The sequence below is a fragment of the Megalobrama amblycephala genome, linkage group LG7, assembly GCF_018812025.1.
Source record: "Megalobrama amblycephala isolate DHTTF-2021 linkage group LG7, ASM1881202v1, whole genome shotgun sequence".
Taxonomy (NCBI): Eukaryota; Metazoa; Chordata; class Actinopteri; order Cypriniformes; family Xenocyprididae; genus Megalobrama; species Megalobrama amblycephala.
Genome location: NC_063050.1, coordinates 47,307,955 through 47,335,476, shown reverse-complemented (window position 1 = coordinate 47,335,476; position 27,522 = coordinate 47,307,955). Strand labels below are relative to the sequence as shown.

Sequence of the window (27,522 nt, the reverse complement as noted above, 5' to 3'; positions counted from 1 at the left end):
TATGTCAAATAAAGTATGACATTTTTGTTTAATTGTGAATGTTTAGGATACATACACTTTTAGAAAAAGTTACAAAATCTGTCACTGGAGTGGCAACTTTACAAAAGGTACACGTTTGTACCTTATTTATCCCTAAAAGGTGCATATTAGTACCTTAAATGTACATTTTAATACCTAAAGTGTACATAATAGTTCTTTAAAGGTACATATTAGTACCTTTTAAAAGGGTACTACTCCAGTGACAGCTTTTGTACCTTTTTTCTGAGGTTGTGCAATGCAGCACATCCTGATTTTGCAGAGTTGGATGCGTTCCATATTTCATCCTAACTATATCTCTACCCCTAAACCTAACCCTACCCATAAATTATCCCTAAATCAGAGGGGAATGATAGATGAATTACACTAATGTAGAATGCAATGTAATGCACTTAATCCTGGCTGTAAGCTTAAACAACATAAAATGTAAACTTGTCTCTCAAATCTGATTGGTTGATTGGAATGTTGTTCCATGGGCAACAAAAGATGGTCATCCAGGAATATGTTGCACTTCGTGAAATCAGGTTCTGCTAAAAAGTCTTAAAGTCTCAGCAACAAAAAGGAGTCTGCCATTTTATTTTTTTATTTTACAACCCAAATTCCAGAAATGTTGGGACGTTTTTTAAATTTGAATAAAATGAAAACTAAAAGACTTTCAAATCACATGAGCCAATATTTTAGATAACATAAATGTTTAAATGGAGAAATTTTACAATTTTATGCATAAAAGGAGCTCATTTAAAATGTAATGCCTGCTACTGGTCTCAAAATATTTGGGACGGGGGCATGTTTACCATGGTTTAGCTGTAGCATCTCCTTTTCAAAACAGTGTGAAGACGTCTGGGCATCGAGGTTATGAGTTTCTGGAGTTTTGGTGTTGAAATTTTGTCCCATTCTTGCCTGATATAGGTTTCCAGCTGCTGAAGAGTTTGTGGTTATCTTTGATGTATTTTTCTCTATAGGTAAAAGATGTGGACTGCAGGCAGGCAGGACTCTTCTACGATGAAGCCATGCTGTTGTAATAGCTGCAGTATGTGGTTTTGCATTGTCCTGATGAAATACACAAGGCCTTCCCTGAAATAGACATTTTCTGGAGGGGAGCACATGTTGTCTAAAACCTTTATATACCTTTCAGAATTAGTAGTGCCTTCCAAAACATGCAAGCTGCCCATACCTTATGCACTTATTCACCCCCATACCATCAGAGATGCTGGCTTTTGAACTGAACGCTCATGACACGCTGGAAGGTCTCCCTCCTCTTTAGCCCAGATTACACGGCGTCTGTGATTTCCAACAAGAATGTCAAATTTGGACTCGTCTGACCATAGAACACTTTTCCACTTTGAAATAGTCCATTTTATATGTGCTTTGGCCCACAGAACACAACTGTGCTTCTGGACCTTCCTTTTTGCATGATAGTTGGCATCTGCAGATGGCACGGCAGATTGTGTTTACCGATAGTGGTTTCCGGAAGTACTACTGGGCCCATTTAGTAATGTCATTGACACAATCATGCCAATGAGTGATGCAGTGTCGTCTGAGGGCCCGAAGACCATGGGGTCCAATAAAGGTCTTCGGCCTTGTCCCTTACGCACAGTTCTTCTGAATCGTTTGATGATGTTATGCACTGTAGATGATGAGATTTGCAAAGTCTTTGCAATTTGACATTAAGGAACATTGTTTTTAAAGTATTCCACAATCTTTTTATGCACTCTTTCACAGCTGTGCCCATCTTTACTTCTGAAAGACTCTGCCTCTCTAAGATATACCTTTTATAGCTAATCATGTTACAGACCGGATATCAATTAACTTAAATAGTTGCTAGATGTTCTCTCATCTGAACCTTTTCCAAATGTCTTGCTTTTCCAGCCATTTGTAGGCATCAAATTTGAAAAGAGCTCATTTAGTGGATAAAAGTGTAACATTTCTTTGTTTAAACATTTCTTATGTTATCTATGATCTATTGTGAACAAAATATTGGCTCATGTGATTTGAAAGCATTTTAGTTTTCATTTTATTCAAATTTAATAAAAACATCCCAAAATTTCCAGAATTCAGGTTGTAAGGTCCCACTTTATATTAAGTGGCCTTAACCACTGTGTACTTACATTTAAATTAATCATTTGATACAATGCACTTATTGTGTACATACATGTTTTTACATTGTACTTATATTTTAAAAACACCTGCATGTGATTACATCTGTAATTCATTTCTGTAATTACTTTTATAATTACACTGTTGACCCATCCCTTACACATTACCCCTACCCTTAAACCTACCCATACCACCAAACCTGTCCCTAACCTTACCCATATCCCACCTCAATAGCAGCAAAAGTGTTTTACAATACAATATGAACACAATAAGTACATTGTACTTATTTTTTGATGTAAGTACATAGTAGTTAAGGCCACCTAATATAAAGTGGGACCATATACACTTTTGGATATTATTAGTAGACAAATTAAATAAACCTGTGAGTGTGTGAAAAGGGTTTTGATACAAATTACTTTCTAAAAGTCAAAAGTACTCATAAAGTGGCAAAGAAATAACTGTATATGCATGTATATTCAGTCATTTTGAATGTATACCTGCATTTATTGCTTCATACATCTCATACCACACTGAGTGTACTGTTTCTCTAAAATAAGAAAAAATGTACAAAAATACAGATGACACATTGTTAATTATTTTTTTTGTAGATCAGCTTTAATGAGAATTAGGTGGATTGTGTATCCATCTTATTTTTTATGTTTTTGCATTTTGCCCCCACATATTCCATATTTAACATTTCCAATAACACAGTCTCAGACTTTTCACTTCAAGTCATACACTTTCATGCAAATACGAATAGTAGCTCTTGTAAACATTGAGGTTTAGTTTTTATTATCCTCCTATATTTTCCCCCAAAAAACTAAAATAAATGGGTGGCATTGAATGGGGATGTACTCAAGAATGGACACATCTACTGTATCTCATTTCAATTCACTTTTATCTCTGTTTGAAGTAAGGTCTGATCTTCATGCTGATAGTTTTGAGCGAATACCACGAGCCCTTCCAGTTCATCCACACAATGCCATCATCTGTCCCATGCTTGGCCATGTATTTTGTATAAGCTCCACCCCAGTAATATCGCCCATTAGGATTACAAGCGTGGCAGCGGTTATACCACCATCCGCCTCCATCTTCTCTTGAACACTGCTTTGAAGGATCTCCAGGTGTCCTGTTTACAATTGACACAATTGCAGAGAGAAAGAACATTAGATACTGAAGTTTTTCATGCAGTTTTCAGTCTGGCTATCATTAGGTCAAACTATTTGTACCATACGAACCATTTGTCATTATCTCTGTCATAGGTGCTGAACATCATGCCATTATGGATGGTCATGGTACGGTTTTCTCCAAACAGTTCTGTTGCGCCATCCAAAAGTGTGTTTCCAGCCGTTCCTGAGTAACGACCAACTGCTAGGATGTAGTTGGTGGCTTCACCCTGCACAGTGAACTGCTCGTACTGAGCGTAGACCTTTGAACCGGACCAATCTTCCATTTCAACCAGAAGCTCAGTTGGACCCATCTTTGTAAGCTGACTAATACGCTCGTTACCCAACCAGTACTCACCTAAAACAGTACACAACAAGTTCATTAGAGAATGAGATGAAATGGAGAGTCAATGAATGTGACAGATATTGAGAACCTGGAAAGACCAGCATTTAGATCTGCTATGCTGGTATAGGTTGGTTTATACTGATTCTAAAACACATTTCTAAGTTTATATCATGGTTCTGCATATCATTTATTAGTCGTAGCTCACCAGCAGTCTGGCAGTGCCCTTTGCCCACATCAAATGCAATGTTTCCAAAGCCTCTTCTGTAGTCGTCCCAGCGCCTGCCAAAATCAACACTGCCGTCCATTCGGTTCTGGATGACCACCCAACCTTGAAATAGTAGAGAAGTTTATGATGATGGTTTCATCATTGGAAAAACTTAACTCTACCGCCATTTTTGCAAAACTCCAAAATTGTACCTGTAGATACTATTTACTGAAGTTTCCTGCTAAAATTACCATTAGTGGCAATAAGACACCAACAATATTTATTCCTTTTCACACAAATTATGATTACAAGAACAGATTATTGATTAAGAAAGACTTATTTTGGTGCAGTTCCTTGCACAATACGATGTTATGACCTCAAAACACTTTTACCATAGTGCATGATTCGTAAACATGCATTTTGTCAATTGCATCACATAACCTCCATAAGTTTAGCTTTTTGGACACAGTAAACTTGCTTGGTAGCTCACCTGATACAGCATTGCATTTGTGATGTGGAGAATCACAAATGTGAATAATAAAAAAAAAAAAACAGCTCAAAGACTTACAGAATAAAATTAAACTGGCATGGTTACTTTAGGACGTGTTTTTATCTCACACTTGCTTTTGTTACCACTATCGGTTAGGATTACGGTGGGGTTTAATATAATATAGGTGCTACTTTATTTTAGGGTTGTCAAAAGTACCGACTTCAGTTCCAAGTCAGTATTGAAATTTTAAAAATGTGACAATACCAGCATTTCACCTTAGCATTTGAGTGCTGTTGAGCAGATTCTTAAACACCTCTGATTGGCCATTGTGTTCATGCGCTCAACAGATCAAAGCTTCAAAAACATGTTGTAAATAGATCTTTGACGTTCTTCACCGAGCGTTTGAAAGCAGGCGTCTATCAGCGGATCCCTAATATATTCGCTGATAGACACCTGCTTTCAAGTGCTTCTGTGTTCACAGATTCACATTCATTTGTTTCAGATAAAACTGAACTCCCTTTTTGCGCCACTCACTGGACATTTCACTTCGAAAGTGTTGTAAAACTTTCAAGAAGCAACGTAATATCATTTAGCAGAAATGTCGCCACAGGTACCCAATGAGTCTTGGTTGGGCCTATCTCATAACTTTCCTCAACAGGCCACATGATTTAGAGAACCTGAGTTACATTAGGGTTAGGGGTTTGTTTGAGTGATAAAGTCGACATACCTCCGTTTTGACTTGTCTGATCGCAGAAGACCTTGTAAGGCGTACTGAGCGCATCAGGCCGTATGAGGTACATCTGAGAGTCCTCTCCTCCTTTGCGAATGATGTCCTCGCACTCCTTGCCGGAAACCACAGGAATCGGGCAGCTGACTTTACAAGGCACTTGGCACTTGGCCCTCTGAGTAGTGATGGCTTTCTCCAAACGCTGGATCTTCTCACGGATCTTTTCCAGCACACCCTGTAGGATTTTGATGTTCTGGGGGAAGGTGACGTCTACAGCATCCTTAATGAAAGCATGCTGGTTCTCTAGGCTGTCTGTGTACTGACCAACCAACAAACCATTGCCTACGAGAGAACATACAGAGGGTGATGTTTAAGAATTGAGAATCTATGGCTAATCAAGAATCATCCTTATCTGATCAATTGACTTGCAGGGGTTGTCAACTCTGGTCCTTGAGGTCCACCTTCCTGCAGAGTTTAGCTCCAACCTTGATCAAACTCATCTGCTTATAATTTTCTTGTAATCTTGAAGACCTTGATGCTTTTGTTTTGGTGTGTTTGTTTAGGGTCTTCAGGAAAGTGGCCCTTGAGGGCCAGTGTTGAAAAATCCTGGGCTATTACTTTCTCTCTTAATGAAGTATAGTTACCCTCGCTGACTCTTTGTCTTTGAGCTACTTCTGCAGTCATATCTAAGACGTAGCCATAGATGGAGTTGGTGGACTGGGTCAACTCATCCACAGATCTTTTCAGCTGATCTACAGTTGGCTTCACGTTACGTTCTTGCTTCAGGAGGCTTTTCTTCAGCTCACAACCTGTGGGACACAACACTCCCTGAAAAGAGAAAGAGAGAGAGAATTAATTTTAATTTGAATTGTGGTTTGTGCGCGAGATATTTACTTGAATTATGGCTGTAACCACCGTAAACACTAATATTCAGATTAATGGTTGAACAAATGGGTTTTCAATGGGAGATTATCAATGCTGTACATGTAACAGAGGCTAGTAAGAGCTGTGCATGTAAACCTCAACCCCCGATCTCAAGAGGCACATTAGCAACTGATGCTAGAGGTTGCAGTCTTTAGAGTCCTTGTTAGCACACCCGTCTCCCATGCCGGAGACACCGGTTCGAAGCGGGTCGAGTAGGACCGGTTACATACATTTGTTCTCCACAATATGGCAATGTAGCAAAATAGCAATTGAGTGGATATTGGTTCACAATCTTACATCAAAGATTTTTATACTGTTAAGATTATTTCTCTAGGCCTCACTTACAATTTTGTCATCTTATCCTAAAATATCAGAAATTAGTGCCTGAATGAGTTACGTCGCCCGTCTAAATACATACTGCACAGATAGAATCAAAGCATATTGGCACTCTAACCATTTCCTCAGACATGTGGGTACATCCACCCGATTCTGGATACTCTTTCTTCTCCTGCGTAGCTCTCCCCACCGGTGCGGAAGTTGGTCGTCCACCGTAACGGCCTCCCCCACTGATGGGGGGAGGGGCAGCCTGGCCTGCGGAGTACGTCTCACGACCTCTATTGACAGGACGATGGCCTCGGGCATCTACCGTTTCTTTAAGCTAAAATCAATACAATCCATTGAAAAATGTCACTGCATTTTTTTTAAATGTAATTATTTGCACATTCCATATTTTTTGAGGTCATATGTTCTCCAAAAAATTATACACAGTATGAAGTTTTTTAAACTGAATACAATCTTAACCAACCATAACTAACAATTATATATCCAAAGTCTTATTACTATTCTGAATTAAAAAAAAAAAGACTAAGACTCTTCCTTCCTGAAGTAAAGTGAGATAGTAAGCAAAACAGGATATAAAAACAAGACAAAAATTACTATATTATCAAAATTTGATATTAAAATTCTATAAATTAGAATGTTAATAACATTTACCACTCCATCTTGTGCGAGAGTTCCAACAACACACAGAAAAAGTAATAGTAGTAGCTTCATTTTTGTAGAGCTCACACTTCAGTTCCAGCAACAGTGTGAGGTTCTCAGCTGTAGATAATTCAGTGCTGTTCTCCCAGAATTTATACCTGATGCCCCCCCCCTACACTGGAACAGGAGGGACTGCAGTGCTGGTTAATCTTTAATTCTTGATATTTCGCTTTTGGTAATCAGTTCAGGGACAGCATCATTTTTGGGAAATGAAGAAATGATGTGAACAAAGTAATGATAAATAATCATGAAGCAATCTTGTAATCTATATGTCTATGCTAATGCATATTTCAGTATAATAAACAAACTAGCAGTTAACAGTATGTATGTTACATGGCTGATAATACTGAATGTAAAAAATTATTTACAATGGCAGACAGATTTTGGAATAGAAGGCTCACTTCTGCCCATGTTTTAATGTAATTGCCTACAAGGCCACTACATATATCAGTTGCTACCAGAACATGTGTATGATAATGTGTACATATTTAGAATGTGTACATATTTATTATATGTATAATAAATAATGTGTACATATTTATTATACATGTGTATAATAAAGAATTACAGTGTCCTACTACATATTACGGTAAAAAAAACAACAACACATTTTTAGTAAAATGACTAATACCCAATTGTATGAAGGTCAGTCAAGGTTTTGACCTCTGATTAAGATTAAACAGGAAAGGATCTCCGATAGAGTTGATGCATATGTTTCTGTATGTTCTGTTAAATCTGTATTAATCAGCAAGTAAACTATTGCTGTTTGTTTGGCCAGTGTGATTTGTTTTGCCATATCTTCAACCACCCACATCTCTAACTCTGACTCAGAGGAGTTAACAAACATGACAAACAGACACTTTGTACTCAGTGTGTAGTGATTTAAAAAAAAAAAAAAAACACCTTAATGCTCAATCACTCTCACCTAAGTACTGATAGCTTTTATTAAGCTATTAAGTGTAAATGAGAATTAATTCTCAGATCTTGCTGAATTACAAATTATATATTACATTACTTAATTAAAAATGTTGACTCTAAAAATTGTTACTTAATTATATATTATATTAATTTTATATATATATATATATATAAACAGTAAAAAGCAGAATGTGTATGCCCTAAATGTAAGCAGCTATTTGATATTTTAGGAGCCAATCCCGTAGATGTGTGCATGAGTGTTGCTCCTGCGCAGATCTGTGCCAGTCATGAACATTACAGGAAGTCCGTCGGTTCTTTTGAACGGTTCACTTCAAAGATTCGGTAAAAAACGATTCATGATTCTTTTACGTCAAAACGTCATCTCGCGCTCCTGAAATCCCACTGTAAAATATCAAAACGTTCCAATAAAAAAAGGCATATGTTGGCACACTTTGCTGTTTAGCTCTATTACGTTTTTTTTCAAAGCATATGTCAGCTCATAAAACGTCTTTTAGAGTCTAATAATAAAAAATTAAACAACAGCCTAATCAAATTAATTTGTGCAATCTAGCTGAAAGCGTTTTTGCACGTTTTAAAGGGATAGTTCACCCAAACATGAAAATTCTATTGTCATTTACTCACCCTCAAGTGGTTCAAAATCTGTATAATTTTCTTTGTTCTGTTGAACAAAAGAAGATATTTTGAAGAATGTGTTAAACTGAACAGTTTTGGGGCACCACTGACTTCCATTGTAGTTTTTTTCCTAATAGTGCCCCATAGTGGCCTGGTTACAAACTTTCTTTAAAATATCTCCCTTTGTGTTCAACAGAACAAATACATTTATACAGATTTGGAACCACTTGAGGGTGAATAAATGATGACAGAATTTTCATTATCACTATTTTCAGTACGTTTAAGATGTAACATTTCTGCACATGAAAAAATACTATAGTAATTTATAGTAAATACTATAGTGTTTTTGAACCATACTATAGCAGGCCTAAAGTATTTGAATTAAAGGATTAGTTCTCGAAGAAAGTGTAAAAGTCTTGCAGTTCAAAAAGCTTACACTACGTCCTACGCCTTCTCTATTCAGCTTAAGGAAAAAATGTAACTGACGCAACGTAACTTGAATATGGAAGGCGGTCTGAGGGAAGCAAGATATTTTACTTAATAACTTGTTAAATAGGCTTATGGATTTTTTTTACACAAACGCATCGCTTCACTTCAGAAGGCCTTTATTAAAACACGGAGCTGTATGAAGTACACGTTTATGGTGGATGGATGCACTTTCACATAGACTACTCGTGACCCCGTTCACTGTCATTATAAAGCTTGGATGTGTCAGGATATTTAATAAAGGGGCTATATGTAAGATTTTCACTTTAATAAAGCATAAAAATACCCCAGTATGTTTACAGATATTTAGCAAACATTCTAAGTTCACCTACTTGTTTCTCAGAAAAACAATGCTATAGCCAGATATTCTACTTTGAAATGTGTGTTCCGTGTCGGAATGTCTGTCTTTGTTTTGGTCTGTGCGAAACCGTGTGCTGCCAGTTTATCCAATAGAATTTCGACATCACAGGTTGCCAGTTGGCGGAAAACACCGCGTATTGCAGCCATGGAAACCAGCAAACAAACTGGGTCAGAGAATCGCAGATTCTACCTGACCTAAAAAGCCTCTGCATCCATCTAAAAATCTCTATGAATGACAGCATATTAAAACACAGATAAATCAACTCATCAACTTACAGTGTGTAAGTCTCCTCATCTTTCATTGTCAATTGCGCTCCCTATTGTTGCGTGTCCTCAAGCTGGCCACCCGTGTCTTTGAAGGAAGGGGCGGGGCAAACAATATTTTGAATTTGGACTGCAGTACCTATTTCGACAACTGGTGTCATTCCTACATAGAGCCCCTTTAATATATCTCCAAATGTGTTCATCAGAAAGAAGAAAGTCATATACACATAGGATGGCATGAGGGTGAGTAAAGCTTGGGGTAATTTTCATTTGAAAGTGAACTTATCATTTAATTTGTTAATTCTACATTTCCTGTAGTATATTAACAACTGTAATATATACAAATTACTTTACCCAATACTGTAGGCCTACTAAGTTTTCTACAATTAGGGTAACCTATATTATACTACAATACACTACAGTTTACTGTAGTAAAAACGAAACTTCAGTTTATCACTATACTACAGTATTCTGTAGCATTCATTAACAAGTGTTGTAAATACTATAATATATACAGTATAATACAATTTATGGTTCAAAAACACATGGTTCAAAGTATTCACAATAAATTACTAAAGTAGGCTATTTTTAGAAATATTTGGTTCACTCTAAAGGCTCTGACGGCGATTTGGAGCGATAAAGGTCGGACATTTCTGAATCCGAAAATACTTTTCTTTATGCAGCTTTCACAAGCTTTCGGTATCACTCAGTGCTCGTTACGAGTTGAACATACGGCTCAAACAAATCAGATGATGACTCAAATACCGCTCGGAACGAATCTTTCCAATCCAATTCATGAACAGTTTCAAATGATTCAATGAAGAGAATCGACTCACCGGAATGATTCGTTTAGGATGGAACACGAGCATGATGTCTGCCGGTAGAAACGGAGCCATTAATAGATGACTGGAATCTTGACCGATATTAAAAATGGCTGACCTACAACCACAGGTACTGGGTTCAGTGTTTTATGGTCCTCAGACAACTAAAATCGCTGATGTTCCGCACTAATATTTTGTTATGGTATAGCTGTCGTGTAACGTTACATTGCCAGCGACTCAGCGGCTAGCTAGTACACTGTCGTTATAATGAACGAATCTGTTTACACTGCTGTTTAATCAACACGCTCGCGTGCGGTGTAGATATATTCCGTGATTATAATGGGAATTGTTTAGTGTGTCGGTTTTGTTTGTTGTTGTACTCACTCTGGGTGTGAGTAAAACGCCTTTAAACGTGGCAGGAACATCTGCTTCTGTATGCATGTATTTATAGATTATATTGCAAACATATGATTATGATATTCACTGTGATACTGTAATGGGAAATACATTGCCTATCACTGCCTGTTTTATTAAATGTGAACCACTGGGCAGTCAGAAGGACTTGACAATCTCAACCTGCAAGTGGACACATCTGGTTTATGAATAAGTGCATGCCTGTTGACCCTTTTATATAATATATACGTTATATTGAGGGCTATGTAATGAAGACTTTGAGGTTTTAAAGGTTGTTGTATGATCAGTAGTTTGTATAAAGGGCCAGCTAACTGCAAGAGCTACAAAAGCTCTCTTCTAGTCAGCTGACTCGTCATGCAGAGGTGTGGACAAGCATGGTCATGTTTATCTCACACTCACTGACCTACAGAATGAGATGCCAGCATCAGAATATGCACTCTAGATGGGTAGTTATAGGTTAAAATGTGGATGAATGTATAAAGGAATCGGTGCAATTGTACCATTTCCTAAGGTTTCTTTTCCGATTCATTTAAATAGGCATTTTTAATTAAATATTCTGTGTAGTCTTAAAATTATTATTATATCTCTTGAACAGACTTAGTGATTTGGGGGCCCTAAGCAAATTCCAGGTGGGGCGGTAAATTACGGTAAACCACTGCTGTTTTTTTACTGTAAATTCAACGGAATTTTTTTTTTTTTTTTGCAGTGTAGGATTTGCCAAGAAACAAAGCAAAAATGTTATCTATTATTAAGTGAAAATCTTCGGTCGTTGCACTCCTGTGTACATTCATGCGAGTGTACTCAGTTTAGCTGTCGCGCCCAGGAGAAGCATGCAAGCGAATCTTTTTCAGAAAACAAGACGAATAAAATCAAGACCTGAAACACAAGGCATATATATACTTTCTGTCGCTGTTGTGTGACAGTCAGACAGTTATCAAGTGAACAAACAATGTATAGTAAGCTATACCTAATTCTTTTCTTTGTTTTAATAATTAAAATTATTTAATGTACAACCAATTTAATCATTAAAAACTAAATGATGAATTAATAATTTAGTCATTTATAATTATTTTGTTATTTTTAATGAATTCTCTGGCATTTACCGGAATGCCCGGTGTTGTGCCGAATTCTGTGACCCACTGAATTATGTGACCGGCGTACACATAACGTAGTGATGGTAGGATTAGGATTGGGATTAGGATTAGCTCGCCTACTATGGTCACATGATTCGGCGGGTCACAGAATCTCCAGAACACAAACACACACTGGAGTGTTTGCCAAATATGTTTTGCCAATATCAGATGGGGCCCCCTTGATCACATCACATTATAAAAAACTTTATCAGACGAAAAGACAAGACTGTGTACTTAACAGCTTTAATGAGGTAAAATGAGGCTAAATTGTTCTTTTGGCATTTGCTTTTTGTGATTCTCTGATTGGTGAAATTTCTCTACGGAATCATGGGTAATGTAGTTTTTTTTTGTTGTTGTTGTTTTTTACCAGGAATTCTACTGTTAAACATGATTTTATATATATATATATATATATATATATATATATATATATACACACACACACACACACACAGTACTGTGCAAAAGTCTTAGGCACGTCAGTATTTTCACCCCCCAAAAAAGGTTTTAAGCCAGTTATTTGTATCTTTTGCTGTAGTGTGTCAATAGGAAATATCCGTTCACATTTCCAAACATTCATTTTGCCATTAATTGAAATAATCCAATGAGATTTTGGAATACACAATAAGACTGATAACAGCCGGTGCTCCACATGGAGATCAGAGCTCACCATCATCAAATCCGTCTGTGATTACATGAAGAAACATATGAAACTGAGACAAACCAAATCCAGAAGAACTGTGGCCGTGTCTCCAAGAGATTTTAAGAAACCTGCCTCCAAAGCTACCTGAAAAATGATGCCCAAGTGTACCTGGACAAGAGCTGTTTTAAATGCAAAGGGTGGTCACACAAAATATTGTTTTGATTTAGTTAATATAAGTTAATTGATAAATAAAATCTATTTATAACCGTATTTTTTAAAAACATCCTCACTTTACAGCATTTTTACACAAGTGCCTAAAACTGTATCTTTGCAGGCAGGTTTCTTCAAGCATCTTAGAGACACGGCCACAGTTCTTCTGGATTTGGTTTGTCTCAGTTTCATCTGTTTCTTCATGTAATCACAGACAGATTCGATGATGCTGAGATCAGATCACTGTGTGGAGCACCGACTGTTGTCAGACTCCTTGTGTATTCAGAAATCTCACTGGATTATTACAATTAATGGCAAAATGAATGTTTGGAAATGTGAACGGATATTTCCTATTGACACACTACAAAACCTTTTTTGGGGGGTGAAAATACTGACGTGCCTAAGACTTTTGCACAGTACTGTATATATATGCCAAGAATGAAGTTGAAATAACAGGTTGATGCCTTTAACAAAAGCATATACTATTGATTAACAACCTTGTACTCTCGCATAACTAGAACTTCAGACTGATTGCAGCTTTCATTGGCCAAGGACCGCCCATTTGACTGACATGTAACGCAACCAATTCACAGATCGTTTTGTTCTGCGTCATGTTTAGGGGTGTGAAAATGTAAAGTCAATGTCCCTACAATAACAGACCGGCGTGCATCTAACAACTTATTCATTCAAGAATGTTTACTGCAACAATGGAGCTGCAAACTTCACATACTTTTGAAAATCCTATATTCTCCTGGTAAGCGCTGATTGTCACAGTTGTAAACACAGTTGTAAACTTCTTCCACGAGGGGGTTTGGCATCAAGGCATTTGTTTCCAGGCAGACCATTAAAGAACGCAACCCGACTGTTGCACTCTATTATGTGGGTCTCTAGAAATCTTCTGAGCTCTGACTGATCAATAGTTGTTAATAATGACTCAAATAAATCCAGACCAGGAGACTTGACTTGTACTATCTTGAAGGGTCATACAAACTACAAGCATTATCATTGTAAAAGTGTTTTTGTTTTATTTGTAAATCATGTCAGCTACTTAAAGGTGCATTAAGCGATTCCTGAGAATCATTGTTGAACACTGTTGATATTTGAAATCAACCCAAACAAACACACTCCTCCCTCCATTGCTCCGTCCTCAAAATGCACAAACACACAATGCAAGACTGGAGCAAGCAGGGATGGATGTCTTTTTATCATAGCATAAGCAAAATAAAGCTTTGTGAAGATGATGAATGAATGACAAGGAAGAACAAAAAAATGAACACAGGAAACAAGTATATACAAGCAGGAGTTTGTTGTTAGTTGCCAACAACACACATTCAAAACTAGTGTTACTCAGGTACGGAGCAGAAACAGTGCAACCTCGGCCTTAGTTCTTAGTTCGGTTAGTTCTTCAGACCTTCACGCTTAGGTCTCTCCAGCGCTGGAAAGCTTTTCTAATACTAATTCGGGTTGTAAAGCTCTTGCCTGATCATAACCCTTTTTTTCCAGTGATATTCCTCTAACCTTTTCTCTTTTGTAATGTCTCTCAGCCATCTCTCTTTCTACAGTCTATCTTCAAATCCCCCTCTAGCTCTCTCTCTCTCTCTCTACTCCCCCATCATCATCATCAGTGGACACACCCCTACTTCCGATTGGCTACAAGTGTGTTGTTGTGTTTGGTCCGATCCACTTTCAACAGCGTTTTTCAGAAAATGCTTACTATTTTTCTGGTTTAAATATGAACATTCAGAACTGCATGTGGATTGTTATTCTTGAATTTTCTAAATTCAGTTCTTTCTTTACAGGACGATCTTTTGAAAATGTCTCACAGAGAATCATGGAAGTAAGTAGTCACAATCAATCTTTTTTATGTGATTGTTGCTTAGAATATTCATGGAAATATTTTTTTAGATATATAGAAAGGTGAAAGTTGTAAAAGGGTGTTCAGCTCTTCTAAACTGTCACAGCCGGTCTTTTTTAGTGCCTTATGATTGTCACCTCCTATGTAAAAATAGTTTCTAGAGCATGTGTATCATTGTTATAAGTGAACGCCAGAAATGTCGTGCAGATGGCCTCAGTAGGTCTGGCCTCGTATATGATCCTGCAAAATGAACAAAAGCTCTTTCACAACTTCTTGGCCTATTTTTCTATATCATTAGCTTCTAGTTTTGAAATCCATGTTGATCTCTGTCTGTGTTAGCTTTGGTTTCATGGCATAAACATTCTCTGATTATTTCTGACTTGTATGTACTCTTATGTGTGTGTAACTCCAGGATGCAGCACGAGAGGTTGCATGTGAAGCATCGAGGTCATGAGGCCATGCATGCCGAGATGGTTCTAATACTCATTGCCACACTAGTGGTTGCTCAGATTGTCCTGGTTCAGTGGAAACAAAGACATTGCAGATCCTACAACGTGAGTGACATTATATAGTATGGCATTATATAGTATTGTGTTATCAATATTTCTGACATTTCGATATGTATCAATACTGAAATATCTGAAACGGTTCCAATACTCCTTTTCTTCAGTATCGATAAACTGTTACCAGCTGCGTGTTCTTGCTGTCTTCTTTCCAACATCAAAATTGACACACACCCGCCTCCTCTCACTCACTCGTCTCATTCGCTCTGGATAGTGCTTGTATTGCACATAATTTTACTCATTCCCGCAGGTTTTGAGCTAACACCAAAAGTGCGTGCAGCCTAATAAAAGACAGAAAATCACTTGCTGCTCTTGACTGAATAACTTTTCTAACTTTAATTGTAAGCATTAATCTATTTAATTTTTACAGCAAAGACTATCCAGTGTTATTTTACATTTGATTACTTTAATTTCTGTAGTATTTCTTACCTGAATACTGTTAGACCCACTTGAAAAAATTAAAGCCATGTTTATTTCATTTATTTCATCATCTCTTTATTCTGTTGTATTCTTATTTTATTACTGACTGTTTACTTGTCTCTTTTTTTGTAAATGTATGTCAAAGATTCAAATAAAGCCTCCCTGTGTTGTTTGTAAGATATTGCAACAAAATTATCCAAATTATCAAAACAAATATGAGATAATAACAAATTATCTGTGTGGCGGTATGTAAGGCAGTTTTCCCTGTGGTATCAAAAATTGCTATTTTTCAAGATATCGTATCAAAGTTGGAGATTCCAGTATCGTGACAACATTAAAGGTGCCGTAGAACATCTTTTTAAAAGATGTAATATAAGTCTAAGGTGTCCCCTGAATGTGTCTGTGAAGTTTCAGCTCAAAATACCCCATAGATTTTTTTTAATTAATTTTTTTAACTGCCTATTTTGGGGCATCATTAACACTCTGGGGTTGGCGGTCACGCCGGCGTGATCACCACGTTTTTTTTCTAACCAGTGTGAAAGAGACTCAAAATACTCTGTCAGTGTTGCACATACAATTAAGAGTTATACACCATTTTAATCTGTGGAATATTTTCTTTTATTTGTGTACACACAGAGTAAAAACAAAATTTTGTGCTTTTTGTAAAATAAAGAAAACAAACATGATGCGTGATCTCTCGTCTCCCTCTAGTCCACTCTGATAGTTCTCAGAAAATGAACTGTAACTTAGTGAATACTAATCACAAAAAAATGATACTTGTGTCTAAAGAAACGTTGAAATGTCAGGTTTTAAATCGTGTAAGTCAAAACGAAAACAAACCTTCTGTGTTTATGTAATCTGTATGAAAAGAGAGCCATGTCAGAAGTCCTTGATTCAGCTCATTATCCGCTAATGCGGCCACGCCCACGGAGGGAGCGCTATTCAGACGCAAATTCTGAGTCAATACATGCATACATCGTCTCAATCGTGTATTTATTGTCTTGAAAAGTGTTTTGAATAGCCATAGTTAGCGATCTCTGGCCTCTGTTAGTTCAGTTATTTCCTGGATTGCCTATTCTTCTTTAGCATTGGCATTTGTGGACTAAAAGTGTACAGAGCGCCCTCCGGCTGCAAGTATGAATTGTAAACACAGTATCCAGCGTTCACAGTGACGACAATAAATAATGAATAAATACTCCTCTGTATAGAAAATTGACATAAACATGAGAATCCATCAATATTTCTCCAAATGTGCATGCTTTTAAGCTAAAAGCCTATATGAAATGCCACAAAGGTAACATAATTGTTCAGACACTTTGTATCATAGAAATGCATTATATTTTAATAATAGAATACCATTATTTTAAATTGTAATAATATTTCACAGTATTGCTGTTTTTTCTGTATGTTTGATTTACATTATGATGAGCTTGAGACATGATCAACAGAGGGTTTTTTCACAGCCTATCTGACTGAAAGGCCTCATTATTTATGCAGGTCATTAGAGCTCTTTTATGCGATTCTTTTGTCTTCTCAGGTGAGAATCACCCGTTATTCATGATTATTCACGCCTCCACGCATACTGTGTTTCTTGACCAAAGATGTTTTAGAAAATTTAAATCTCTCTATTGTTTTATATGAAGGAGTAAGAATGATAATTTTTACATAATTTTGAAGCAAAAACTCTAGTCTACAACCTCCAATACCCAGAAGTCTTGTGAACACAGATTTAATATATATTTTTTGGCTTTATTTCAGTGACTTAAGTTTTTTGTTTTTTCAATAACCACGCATAAACGTTATTCCTTCAAAAATACAAACATGTACATACATGTTCCTTACATATTATTGTAGCCTAGTTTGTGCTGAATACAGTGTAATGACACTTTTTCCATTAATATGTTTATGAACAACTGAAAAAAGCACAAATGTCAGGGCATGTCAAAACTTCTCCAGGCCCCAAATCAGCCTCAGACCCCTGAGGGTTAAATATGAGCCGATTTAGGCTGCGGCCCCTTTAAATGCTCACGCTCCCCGCCCACGGAGCTCGCACTTGCCTTAAACAGCATAAACAAAGTTCACACAGCTAATATAACCCTCAAAATGGATCTTTACAAAGTGTTCGTCATGCAGCATGTCTAATCACGTAAGTATGGTATTTATTTGGATGTTTACGTTTGATTCTGAATTAATTTGAGGCTGTGATCCGTGGCTAACAGCTAATGCTACACTGTTGGAGAGATTTATAAAGAATGAAGTTGTGTTTATGAATTATACAGACTGCAAGTGTTTAATAATGAAAATAGTGCGGCTCTCTTGTCTCCGTGAATACAGTAAGAAACGATGGTAACTTTAATCACATTTAACAGTACATTAGCAACATGCTAACAAAACATTTAGAAAGACAATTTACAAATATCACTAAAAATATCATGATATCATGGATCATGTCAGTTATTATCGCTCTATCTGCCATTTTTCGCTGTTGTCCTTGCTTGCTTACCTAGTCTGATGATTCAGATCTGCACATCCAGACGTTAATTCTGGCTGCCCTTGTCTAATGCCTTGAACATGGGCTGGCATATGCAAATATTGGGGGCGTACATATTAATGATCCCGACTGTTACGTAACAGTCGGTGTTATGTTGAGAGTCACCTGTTCTTCGGAGGTCTTTTAAACAAATGAGATTTACATAAGAAGGAGGAAACAATGGTGTTTGAGACACACTGTATGCCATTTCCATGTACTGAACTCTTGTTATTCAACTATGCTGAGGTAAATTCAATTTTTAATTCTAGGGCACCTTTAACTATTAATGTTGTTTCTCTTGTAGATGGTCACACTATTGCAGATGTGGGTGGTTCCTCTATACTTCACCATTAAACTTTATTGGTGGCGTTTCCTGTCCACATGGGGCATGTTCTCCGTCATCACCAGCTATGTTATATTCAGAGCCACACGCAAGCCTCTCTCTGGCAGAACGCCACGGTAATGATTGAAATGCTTTCAGTTTTTTAAGAAAAAATGACAATTGTCATCATTTACTCTAGGGCTGGACGATTAATCGAAAAGTAATCGAAACCGAAATTCAGAACCTCTAACCGACGTAATTTTCCCATGTCGGTTATTTCGGTTTTTTAATCCTGTTAATACTTCCCCCTTAAAAACATAACTGCGTGTGTAGCCACGTGACTCCGCCCAGTCCAGTCAGTGGCATAAAAGCAAAACACGGAGGTGAACCGGTTCAACACATAGTGATGGCGCGCGAGCGGTGAGCCTTGCGTCTTGACTAAACTTTGTCAGTTGTATTTGTTTTATGGTTTGGACATTCAAGCGATTAGACGATCGGATGTGTATTATTATATCGAGCTACCGCGCTCGCATAGATATATACACATATCTATGCCGCGCTCGCGCAGCTGCATGTGGCACGAACACTCATACAAACAGCTGCGCAAAACGTGAAGATCGCGCGCACACAGAGGAACGCAGAAACTTGTTGTCAGCGCTGTCCTGTGATTTATCACTAAAATAGCTTAGAAACTCAAAAGTTATAGCATCTATTTTTTTCTACTTTTGAAGGAACTATTTACAACCCACAGCTTCACAATTAATAGAGAGACGGTATGACTAATTCACACACGCAATCACTATGGTACTGTGATCATTTATCTTTATCTGATTTACAACGAGCAGAAACCTGTAAGAAATGTTACAAACCATAGATAAAATAACTGCTGATAGTGAGCTATGATGTCAGATCACTCTTTCAACAGGAAAAAAAAATATCCCACCTTAATAGTCAATCATAGGCTATTTACAGTACAAACCTTGTCAGTGAACTATGAGGGCAAAAAAAAAAAAAAAAAAATCAGAAATAAAATAATCGTTCATTAATCGTAATCGAGGTAAAATGTTCAATTAATCGAGGTTTTGATTTTAGGCCATAATCGTCCAGCCCTAATTTACTCACCCATATGTTGTTCCAGACTCTTCTATAGATTTGTATCTTCTGTTAGACACAAAAGGAGAAGTTCTGAGGAATATTCACACTGTTTTTTTTTTTTCTATTCAATGAAAGTATATTGTAATAAAAGATTTGTTAAGCAAAAAATGATTTGTCTTTGGGTTACTCTAACACTCCATAGCATAAAGAAAGTTAAACTTAATGACTTATTCATTATTGAATTTTCATTTTTGGATGATAATTTCCTTTAAATAAGCCAAAAGGGCAGCAGGATGACTTAGTGTTGGAAGTATTTAAATTAATAAATTATTAATAAATTAAAATAATCTAATTTAAATTAAATACTAAAAGAATGCATAAAATAAAACAATTTTGTCTTTTTATTTTCCCTCAATAACTATTATTTTAAATGAAGAAAATACTTCTAGAATCACAAAATGAATTATTAACTTAATATAAAAAATAATTAACTATGTTAATTAAATATATCAATTAAAAAGGGTAGGTTAGTGATGTTAGTAATAATGTGCATTGTTATATAGAATACAAACTAAAAGCCTCTGTATTTCACTTGTGCAGGATGGTTTATAAGTGGTTCCTCCTCATTTACAAGCTGAGCTACGCTGTGGGTGTGATTGGATATCTCGCCATCATGTTTACCATGTTTGGATTCAATGTTTTTTTCAGGTACGTAACATTGGAAACATATATTTGCTCAGAAATGAAACAGTGCCTTTATTCAGATCCTAAAATCCTAAACACAGGGCACAGGCATCCTAAGGAGGAGAAATTGTCTCTGACTGAGTAGTGAGTCAATAGTTATTAAGCCCCCGTTCATTGTTTCCATGGAAATGCTGACACAATGGCATTCTAATTAGAAGGAATTACTCCCTTAAGCCCTGTTCGGACGGGACTAGTTTTCCAGGGGGACGTTAGAGAAATTTGTGTTTCACAGACGTGCTTTGCGATTTTAATCCCGTCTGAATCTACCAAGTCTGCGTTTTTCTCACACAACCTCTGTAAAAAATTCCAGGTCAAATTACCTACTGTTTTTTGGCAAACTCAGCGGTCCTCCTAGGAAATCTAATCCCGTCCGAATGAGAATGTCTGTGATTGCCAATACTGTATTATCCTAACGCTTCTCCTCATGTGTTTTTAGACCTGTTTGTGCACCAGTCTTAGGCATGCTTTCATTAAATTTCAATATGGATGGTATCCAACAAAAAAAAAGATACAATTTCTTTTTACTATTTCAATTAAATTAATGTAGAAATTTTAAAGGATTAGTCCACTTTCAAATAAAATTTTCCTGATAATTTACTCACCCCCATGTCATCCAAGATGTTCATGTCTTCAGTCAAAAAGAAATGAAGGTTTTTGATGAAAACATTCCAGGATTATTCTCCTTATAGTGGACTTCAATGAACATCTCAATGACATGGGGGTGAGTAAATTATCAGGAAAATGTTTTTTGAAAGTGAACTAATCCTTTAAGTTTATTATTATGGAAAAATGCACTAAAATACTATTTGTAAATTTTATATGAAATATATATTTTCCATAACATGTTTTACTGTCTGTGAGAAGATCAAAGCCATAAATCTAAACAAGTTGTGTTCCAAATTTGAGGTTGATGTCTCAAAAAAAATTAGCCTTCAGTAAAATTTTGTTTGGGCGCAGTACCAAACATTTCCTCTAGATGAAATTCGCTTCCCATTAATTTCCAGTGCAGTCATTTTTGACCACAAACAGTACAAGTGTAACACTTTAACCATTATTTTCTTGAGTGTGTGTTCATATAGCAAGTGCCAAAACTGTTACTTAGTTTCGTACCATTCAGATGAAAAACTGTATAAAAAATGTAAAATGTAATATCAATACCAATTATAAAAAGTTAAATTTATGTTAAATAAGGTTTTTAAAATAAATTAACATGATATCAATAAATAATAAATTAAAAACACATAAATTTCATAATGCACGCAAGCACAGCAGATGAGCTTCTGTAATGCCCACATCTAGAAAACACACACTCCCACCTCTGTAATAAACACAGAGATGTTAATCCCGTCTGAATCGGTACATGAAATCACAGACATTGAGTGATAAGAATATTAACTCAGACGTCATTTAGAAAACTAGTCCTGTCCGAATAGGGCTTTAGTGACACTGTAAAGAGATAAAGTACTTCTGTGGTGACATGTTTCAGGTGATGATTAAATATAAATATTTTAAATGTTGTTTTTTTTCAGGATTAAAGCAGAGGACTCGATGGATGTGGGTGTGATCATGCTTTTCTATGGTCTGTACTATGGGGTAATGGGACGTGACTTTGCTGAAATCTGCTCAGACTACATGGCATCCACTATAGGGGTAAATACATATACATCAGTTCCTCTATGTCCAGACATTCTCATATTAATGTAACTCTTAGGCTGTGTGTCCACCAAAGTGTTTTTTTCTCTGTTTAATTTTTTCAATTGTTTTCAATGGGAGCGGCATGTTTTTTAAAGCAGCATGACAAGACACTGAGCTCCTATTTCACGCTGAGTGCTTGCTGTTTTTTTTTCCTGGATGCCGATTGCAGAGAGTTGAAGAATGATCAACTTTAGGTAAAATGCAGCTCTCATCACTGTCACTTTTTACCCAGCCGTCCAATCACAGTGAGGAGGGGCGGGACAAATACCACACCGACCAACCATCATATCCTGCTTGTACAACAACAACAGACGACAACAACAAGCACAACAATGGAACAAAATCATTTAAAACAAGTACTTTATATTGCATCAACATTTTTATATTCAGAAACAAACTACCTGCGAAATCAGATACTAGTAACAATTCCACACATATTCCGTATCATATCAACTAAATGAAAAAAACGCTGCGCTGCCGAAGTGCTCTCAATTGCCTGCAGCTAGGTGTTCAAAAGAGCGCCTGGCATTTTCAGCGGGCTAAAAACGCTTTTGTGGACACACAGCTTTAAGCCCTTACATTTATTCTCAGATATCCTGCAGTATTATTTGCAAATGTTTCAAATAAAAAAATAAATAAATTCATATCTTAGTAAAGGTTTTTGTTACTGTTTGTTTTTTACCATGTTTCTTTTCTGTCTGCCTCCTTCAGTACTATAACATGGGTGGTATGCCATCCCGAAACCTTAGTAATGACATATGTGCCGTGTGTGGTCAGAAGATTTTTGTGGACGTAGATGAGGAAGGCATCATTGAGGACACCTACCAGCTCTCCTGTAACCACATGTATCCTTCATTTTCCCTAAACCTTACCCTAAACAAGACGTTTTGTTGTTATATGGAAAAATTGTGTTAGCTACATTTATTGATATGTACTTCAAGAGCTTGATTTAATAGTGTATGAGGAAACAAAGTAAAAGTTTCTGCAAAACTTTGTAAAAAAAATAAATAAAAAAATTGTCTAATTAGTCCGTTTATCCTTAACTACCTATGGTCAACAGATTTCATGAATTCTGTATTCGTGGCTGGTGCATCGTGGGAAAAAAGCAGACCTGTCCATACTGCAATGAGAAAGTGGACCTCAAAAGGATGATGAATAACCCGTATCCTTGAATTTTGTTAAATTGGTCACAATTTACATGCTTGGCATTTAATTAAATAATGACCTTAGAACTAGTGTAACTGAGTTCTTAGAACTATGGAAGCTTGTTTGACTATTTTCTCAGAATTGCAATATATAAACTTGCAATTGTGGGATAAAAAGTCTGAATTGTAAGGTAAAAAGTCAAAATGACCTTTTGTATTTTTTAATTCCGTGGCGGAAACAAGCTTGCATATAGAACACCTGTATTAGGGGTTTTCAAACATTATAATGCCAAGGACCCCCAAATATGATGGTCCTCTTGCAAGTTACCCTGTTCCTAAAATATAAAGAAAAAACTATTGTAATTGCATTTCGGATAAAACTTGCCATTTGCTTTTATTTCTTAGGCCGTGTGTCCACCAAAGCATTTTTTCCCCAGAGGCTAGCTTATTTTTCCAGTTGTTTTGAATGGGAAGGCCGCATTTTTAAAACGGCAGCAGCGTGACGAGGCGCTGAGCGTTTATTACGTGCTGAGCACTCTGCGTTTTTTACCGGTCGCTGAAAGTTGAAGAATTTTCAAGCATAAAAAAAGCCCAAAGCATAGTTAACTTTTTACGCATACACGAGGGTCAGCGTACAGTGCGCGTGAAGTGAATTTTCGCCATTAGAAGAGTATGCGTGTGCTGTAAGCGCACTGCCAGATTTTAACTGCACATACTTGTATGCATGCACATGCGCATTTTACTTTTGCTGTAATTAGTTTATCCACAAGGTGGCAACCGTACCCTGGGGGCGTCGATTCACAAGGTAGTCAAAGAAAAACTGCATAAACAGAACAGACTGGAGCCAGAGATTGTATATAATGGGGAGATAAGAGGGTCTGTATCTCTTAGCATTGGAGAAAGCGTAACGGCTAACTTAATCACGTGTGGCACCTCTCAGCCTATCATGTAATAGCAGAGACATCAGTCGCAACATTCCCTAGTCTGCCTTCTCTTAAAAAAAAAATTAATTTTTATCAAGCTAAAATATACATATAGTTCCCAACGAAAGTATTGTTTAGTGTAAAACATTCTGAAGCTTGGCAAACAGGCTGTCCATTAATTAAATGATTAGCTATTACTCCACAAAAGCTGTTTAATCAGCATAGTGAAGCCTCTCATCCATTGACATCCATTCAAAAAACAGCCTCTGGTCTCATTCCCTGCATACCGCGGGGGGCGGAGCAGTAGCTTTAGCTGTTATGCTTTTTGGCTAAAGGTTGCAGGCTTGCCTTCCAGTGGCTTTGCTGGAGCTCATGCAAGCTACAGCGACAATGGAGGCCTACATAGATGAGAGATTGTGCAAAGAGGTTAGAAAGTACCCTCATTTTTACAACTCTAGCATGAAAGAATACAAAGATGTTTACATGGGCTGTAACTTGTGGCGAGAGATTGCTCAAAACTGTGCATGTGTCAAACTGAAAAAAAAAAAAATGCTCTGCTGCCGAAGCCCTCTCAAGTGCCCACAGCTAGGTGTTAGCATGGTGTTTTCAACTAGCTAAAAATGCTTTGGTGGACACATCCCAGACAGCAACATAGTGTGGCCCAGATCCGGCCCACATCTGGTACATGTGGATTACACTAGGACCAGATGTGGGCCGGATCTAGGCCGACACTATGTTGCTGTCAGGTATGGCCTTAATGTTAAAATATATATTTAAAAAAATAATTTTATTGTCTCTCAGTTTTTCAGCAGACCCCAGTTTGAAAACCCCTGGTGGCCTGAAATATGTATATATTATGTGCTAAAGATGAATTAAAGGTGCTAAAGAGGATGTTTTGTTTTATACATTTTTGCAATATTACTTGAAACTGTCTTTACTAACTGATAAAAGACTATTTATTAGGTGCAATGAAAGGAATAATATTAATATACTTCATCTGTGCACGAGGTAGGGCTTTAAAAACATCAGCCAATCGTTTACGCGATCATCGCGTAAACGATTGGCCCTCTGGCTTGTCAATCACTGCCATGACATTCCTTGTGAGAGACAAGCGCGGCTGCGCGCTCCAGTAACTTTCCACACTCTACAGGCGCTGCATGCAATGTTTTTGTCAGGAGACAGGAGTAACAACTGCAGATTATGAGTTACATGCGGTGAGTCCGACATAATGAATCCACTAACACGACACAGCGAATGCCGGTGGTAAACACTTGTGTTCCAATCATAGACTGTAAAAAAAATATGTGCACAAGTTTAAGGAGGCGTTCTCTTGAAATGAGCTGTGAAGGAGGGGGTTGTTCTTACGCATGCGCTCATTTCAAAAACTCAGTAACAGTCTTTGGTTTCTCAGTCGACGAAAAGATCCACTTTAGCACCTTTAAACCAAAATACAAACTACAAGTGTTCAAATTTGTAATAACCATATTTACACCTTAAATCTTCACATCAGCTGGGAGAGAACACATGTTTTATATGGACAACTTCTGGATTGGTTGAGATACCTGGTCGCCTGGCAACCCATCATAATTGGAATCGTGCACGGGATAAATTTTTCACTTGGACTTGAATAAACCAACAGTATTTGATTCAGTTTAAATCTGTGCATGTGTTGACCTTTTTGAATATTTATTTGTAAATTTTACACTTTATAATATAAATCAGACAGCTGCTTTTTTGCTTTTTAAATTCATTAGATACATAGAAACAGACTTATTCAGATACACACACAACTCCTTCAGAAGTGACCTACGCTGATACATCAATCAAAGACGTACAGAAGCCCCTCTAAAGCTGCTGTCCATCACTCCTAATCGAAACTGTGCCTCATTTTGTCTGTCTGTATGTTTGTTTAATTGTTTAGCATTGTAATGGTGTTTGACGTAGGTGTGGATATTAAGTGGTTGTTTTTGGTAGGGTACGAAGGGTGAGGAGGGATGATCGCCAAAGCTGCACTCAGTATTTTTTATTTTATGTTGAGCTGGCCAACATGTTAAACCCCATGAGGCAATCTGCTCCGTGTAAAATTAAATCCTTTTTATGTGGCTACTGATATGGAGTCTGTCATGATTGTGTTTAATAGAAAGGGTGAAAAGTTAGAAAAAAAATAGGACATTTGGGTATGAATTTGTATTCTCTCAAATCTTTCTCCAATATTACCTCTTTCCCCACCATTTTTTTTTTAAGTTGCCAGCCAACGCCAGCATTACAAAGCTTTCATGGGCCCCAGAATATTTTGTTGTATAAATATCTGAACACACAATATATCAAAAGAAAGAACAGAGCCTCTACTTGTATTGTAGCATCATGCATTCATTTTTATCAACACTTGAATGTGGGTAGGTTTCATTAAAAAAACAACATTTTGAACAAAAAGCTGAGAAAATCGTGTTTTTGTCAGACTACATCTGGATCGGATTCAGAACTATAATCAAAATATAGATGGAGTAGATCTTGTCCATCAACACCCCCAAAGCCTCACAGTCTTATACCTCTTCCTGGGTCAACATTTTATTCAGTAACTTTAGGCAGTTTTGATTTATATGCTGTTTAATGTTTGATGATTGTCTTATTTTACATGTACAAAAGCAATGCAAAGCATGCTTTTATCGCTTGTTTCTGCTTTTTCTTCTTCTGTGTTTGATCCACAGAATTTGTACTCCTTCAGAAGATTTGTAATAGTGGCCTCTACCGTATAATATGGATTGCCGGAAAATTGTCAATGGTGGGAAAAGAGTTAAAAGGGACCTATAATGCCCCTTTTACAAGATGTAATTGTGCCTGTGAAGTTTCAGCTCAAAATACCACACAGATAATTTATTATAGCTTGTCCAATTTACCCCTATTTGGGTGTGTGCAAAAACACAGTTTTTGTGTGTGTCCCTTTAAATGCAAATTAGCTGATGCTCCCCTTTCCAGAAGAGGGCGGAGCTTTAACAGCTCGCACTTCGGTTGCTCATCAAAAAACAAAGCTGGACAATCTCACGCAGCCAAAATGACGATTTTCAGTAACGGTGTTCAGCCTTACATTGTTCAAACTGGAGTCAGACACTGATGGAGAGACTCAGGAAGAAGTTACAACTTTTAGAATGCATCTTCTCTAAAGCAGCCCAACATGGCCACCCTCACCCCCTTTCTTGTGTGTTCCTAGGGGCAGGGTTTATGTAAATTTTAGGGTTAGTGATGTCACTAACCCAGGAAGAAGCTTGTTGTAGTCCTTAAAAAGTGATTTCTGTAAAAGAAAATATCTCCCTTTGCA

General features: G+C 37.0%; 2 protein-coding genes across 2 annotated transcripts; one reads left to right on the top strand and one right to left on the bottom strand.

The window, feature by feature from the left end:
* Positions 1–2,726: 2,726 nt before the first annotated feature.
* On the bottom strand, positions 2,727–7,144 carry fgb (fibrinogen beta chain). Its single transcript, XM_048197849.1, has 7 exons — positions 6,985–7,144; positions 6,446–6,649; positions 5,712–5,895; positions 5,068–5,409; positions 3,851–3,973; positions 3,372–3,657; positions 2,727–3,262 (listed from the first exon to the last, which is right to left on the bottom strand). Exons 1-7 carry the CDS (start codon positions 7,042–7,044, stop codon positions 3,031–3,033), a joined length of 1,431 nt encoding a protein of 476 aa, XP_048053806.1. The 5' UTR covers positions 7,045–7,144; the 3' UTR covers positions 2,727–3,030.
* A 3,349-nt stretch (positions 7,145–10,493) lies between these two features.
* rnf175 (ring finger protein 175) lies at positions 10,494–26,639 on the top strand. Its single transcript, XM_048197848.1, has 9 exons — positions 10,494–10,644; positions 14,714–14,751; positions 15,182–15,323; positions 18,587–18,741; positions 20,300–20,407; positions 21,973–22,093; positions 22,850–22,983; positions 23,199–23,300; positions 25,717–26,639. The coding sequence occupies exons 1-9, from the start codon at positions 10,624–10,626 to the stop codon at positions 25,835–25,837; spliced, it is 942 nt and encodes a 313-aa protein (XP_048053805.1). The 5' UTR covers positions 10,494–10,623; the 3' UTR covers positions 25,838–26,639.
* The last annotated feature ends 883 nt before the right edge of the window (positions 26,640–27,522 follow it).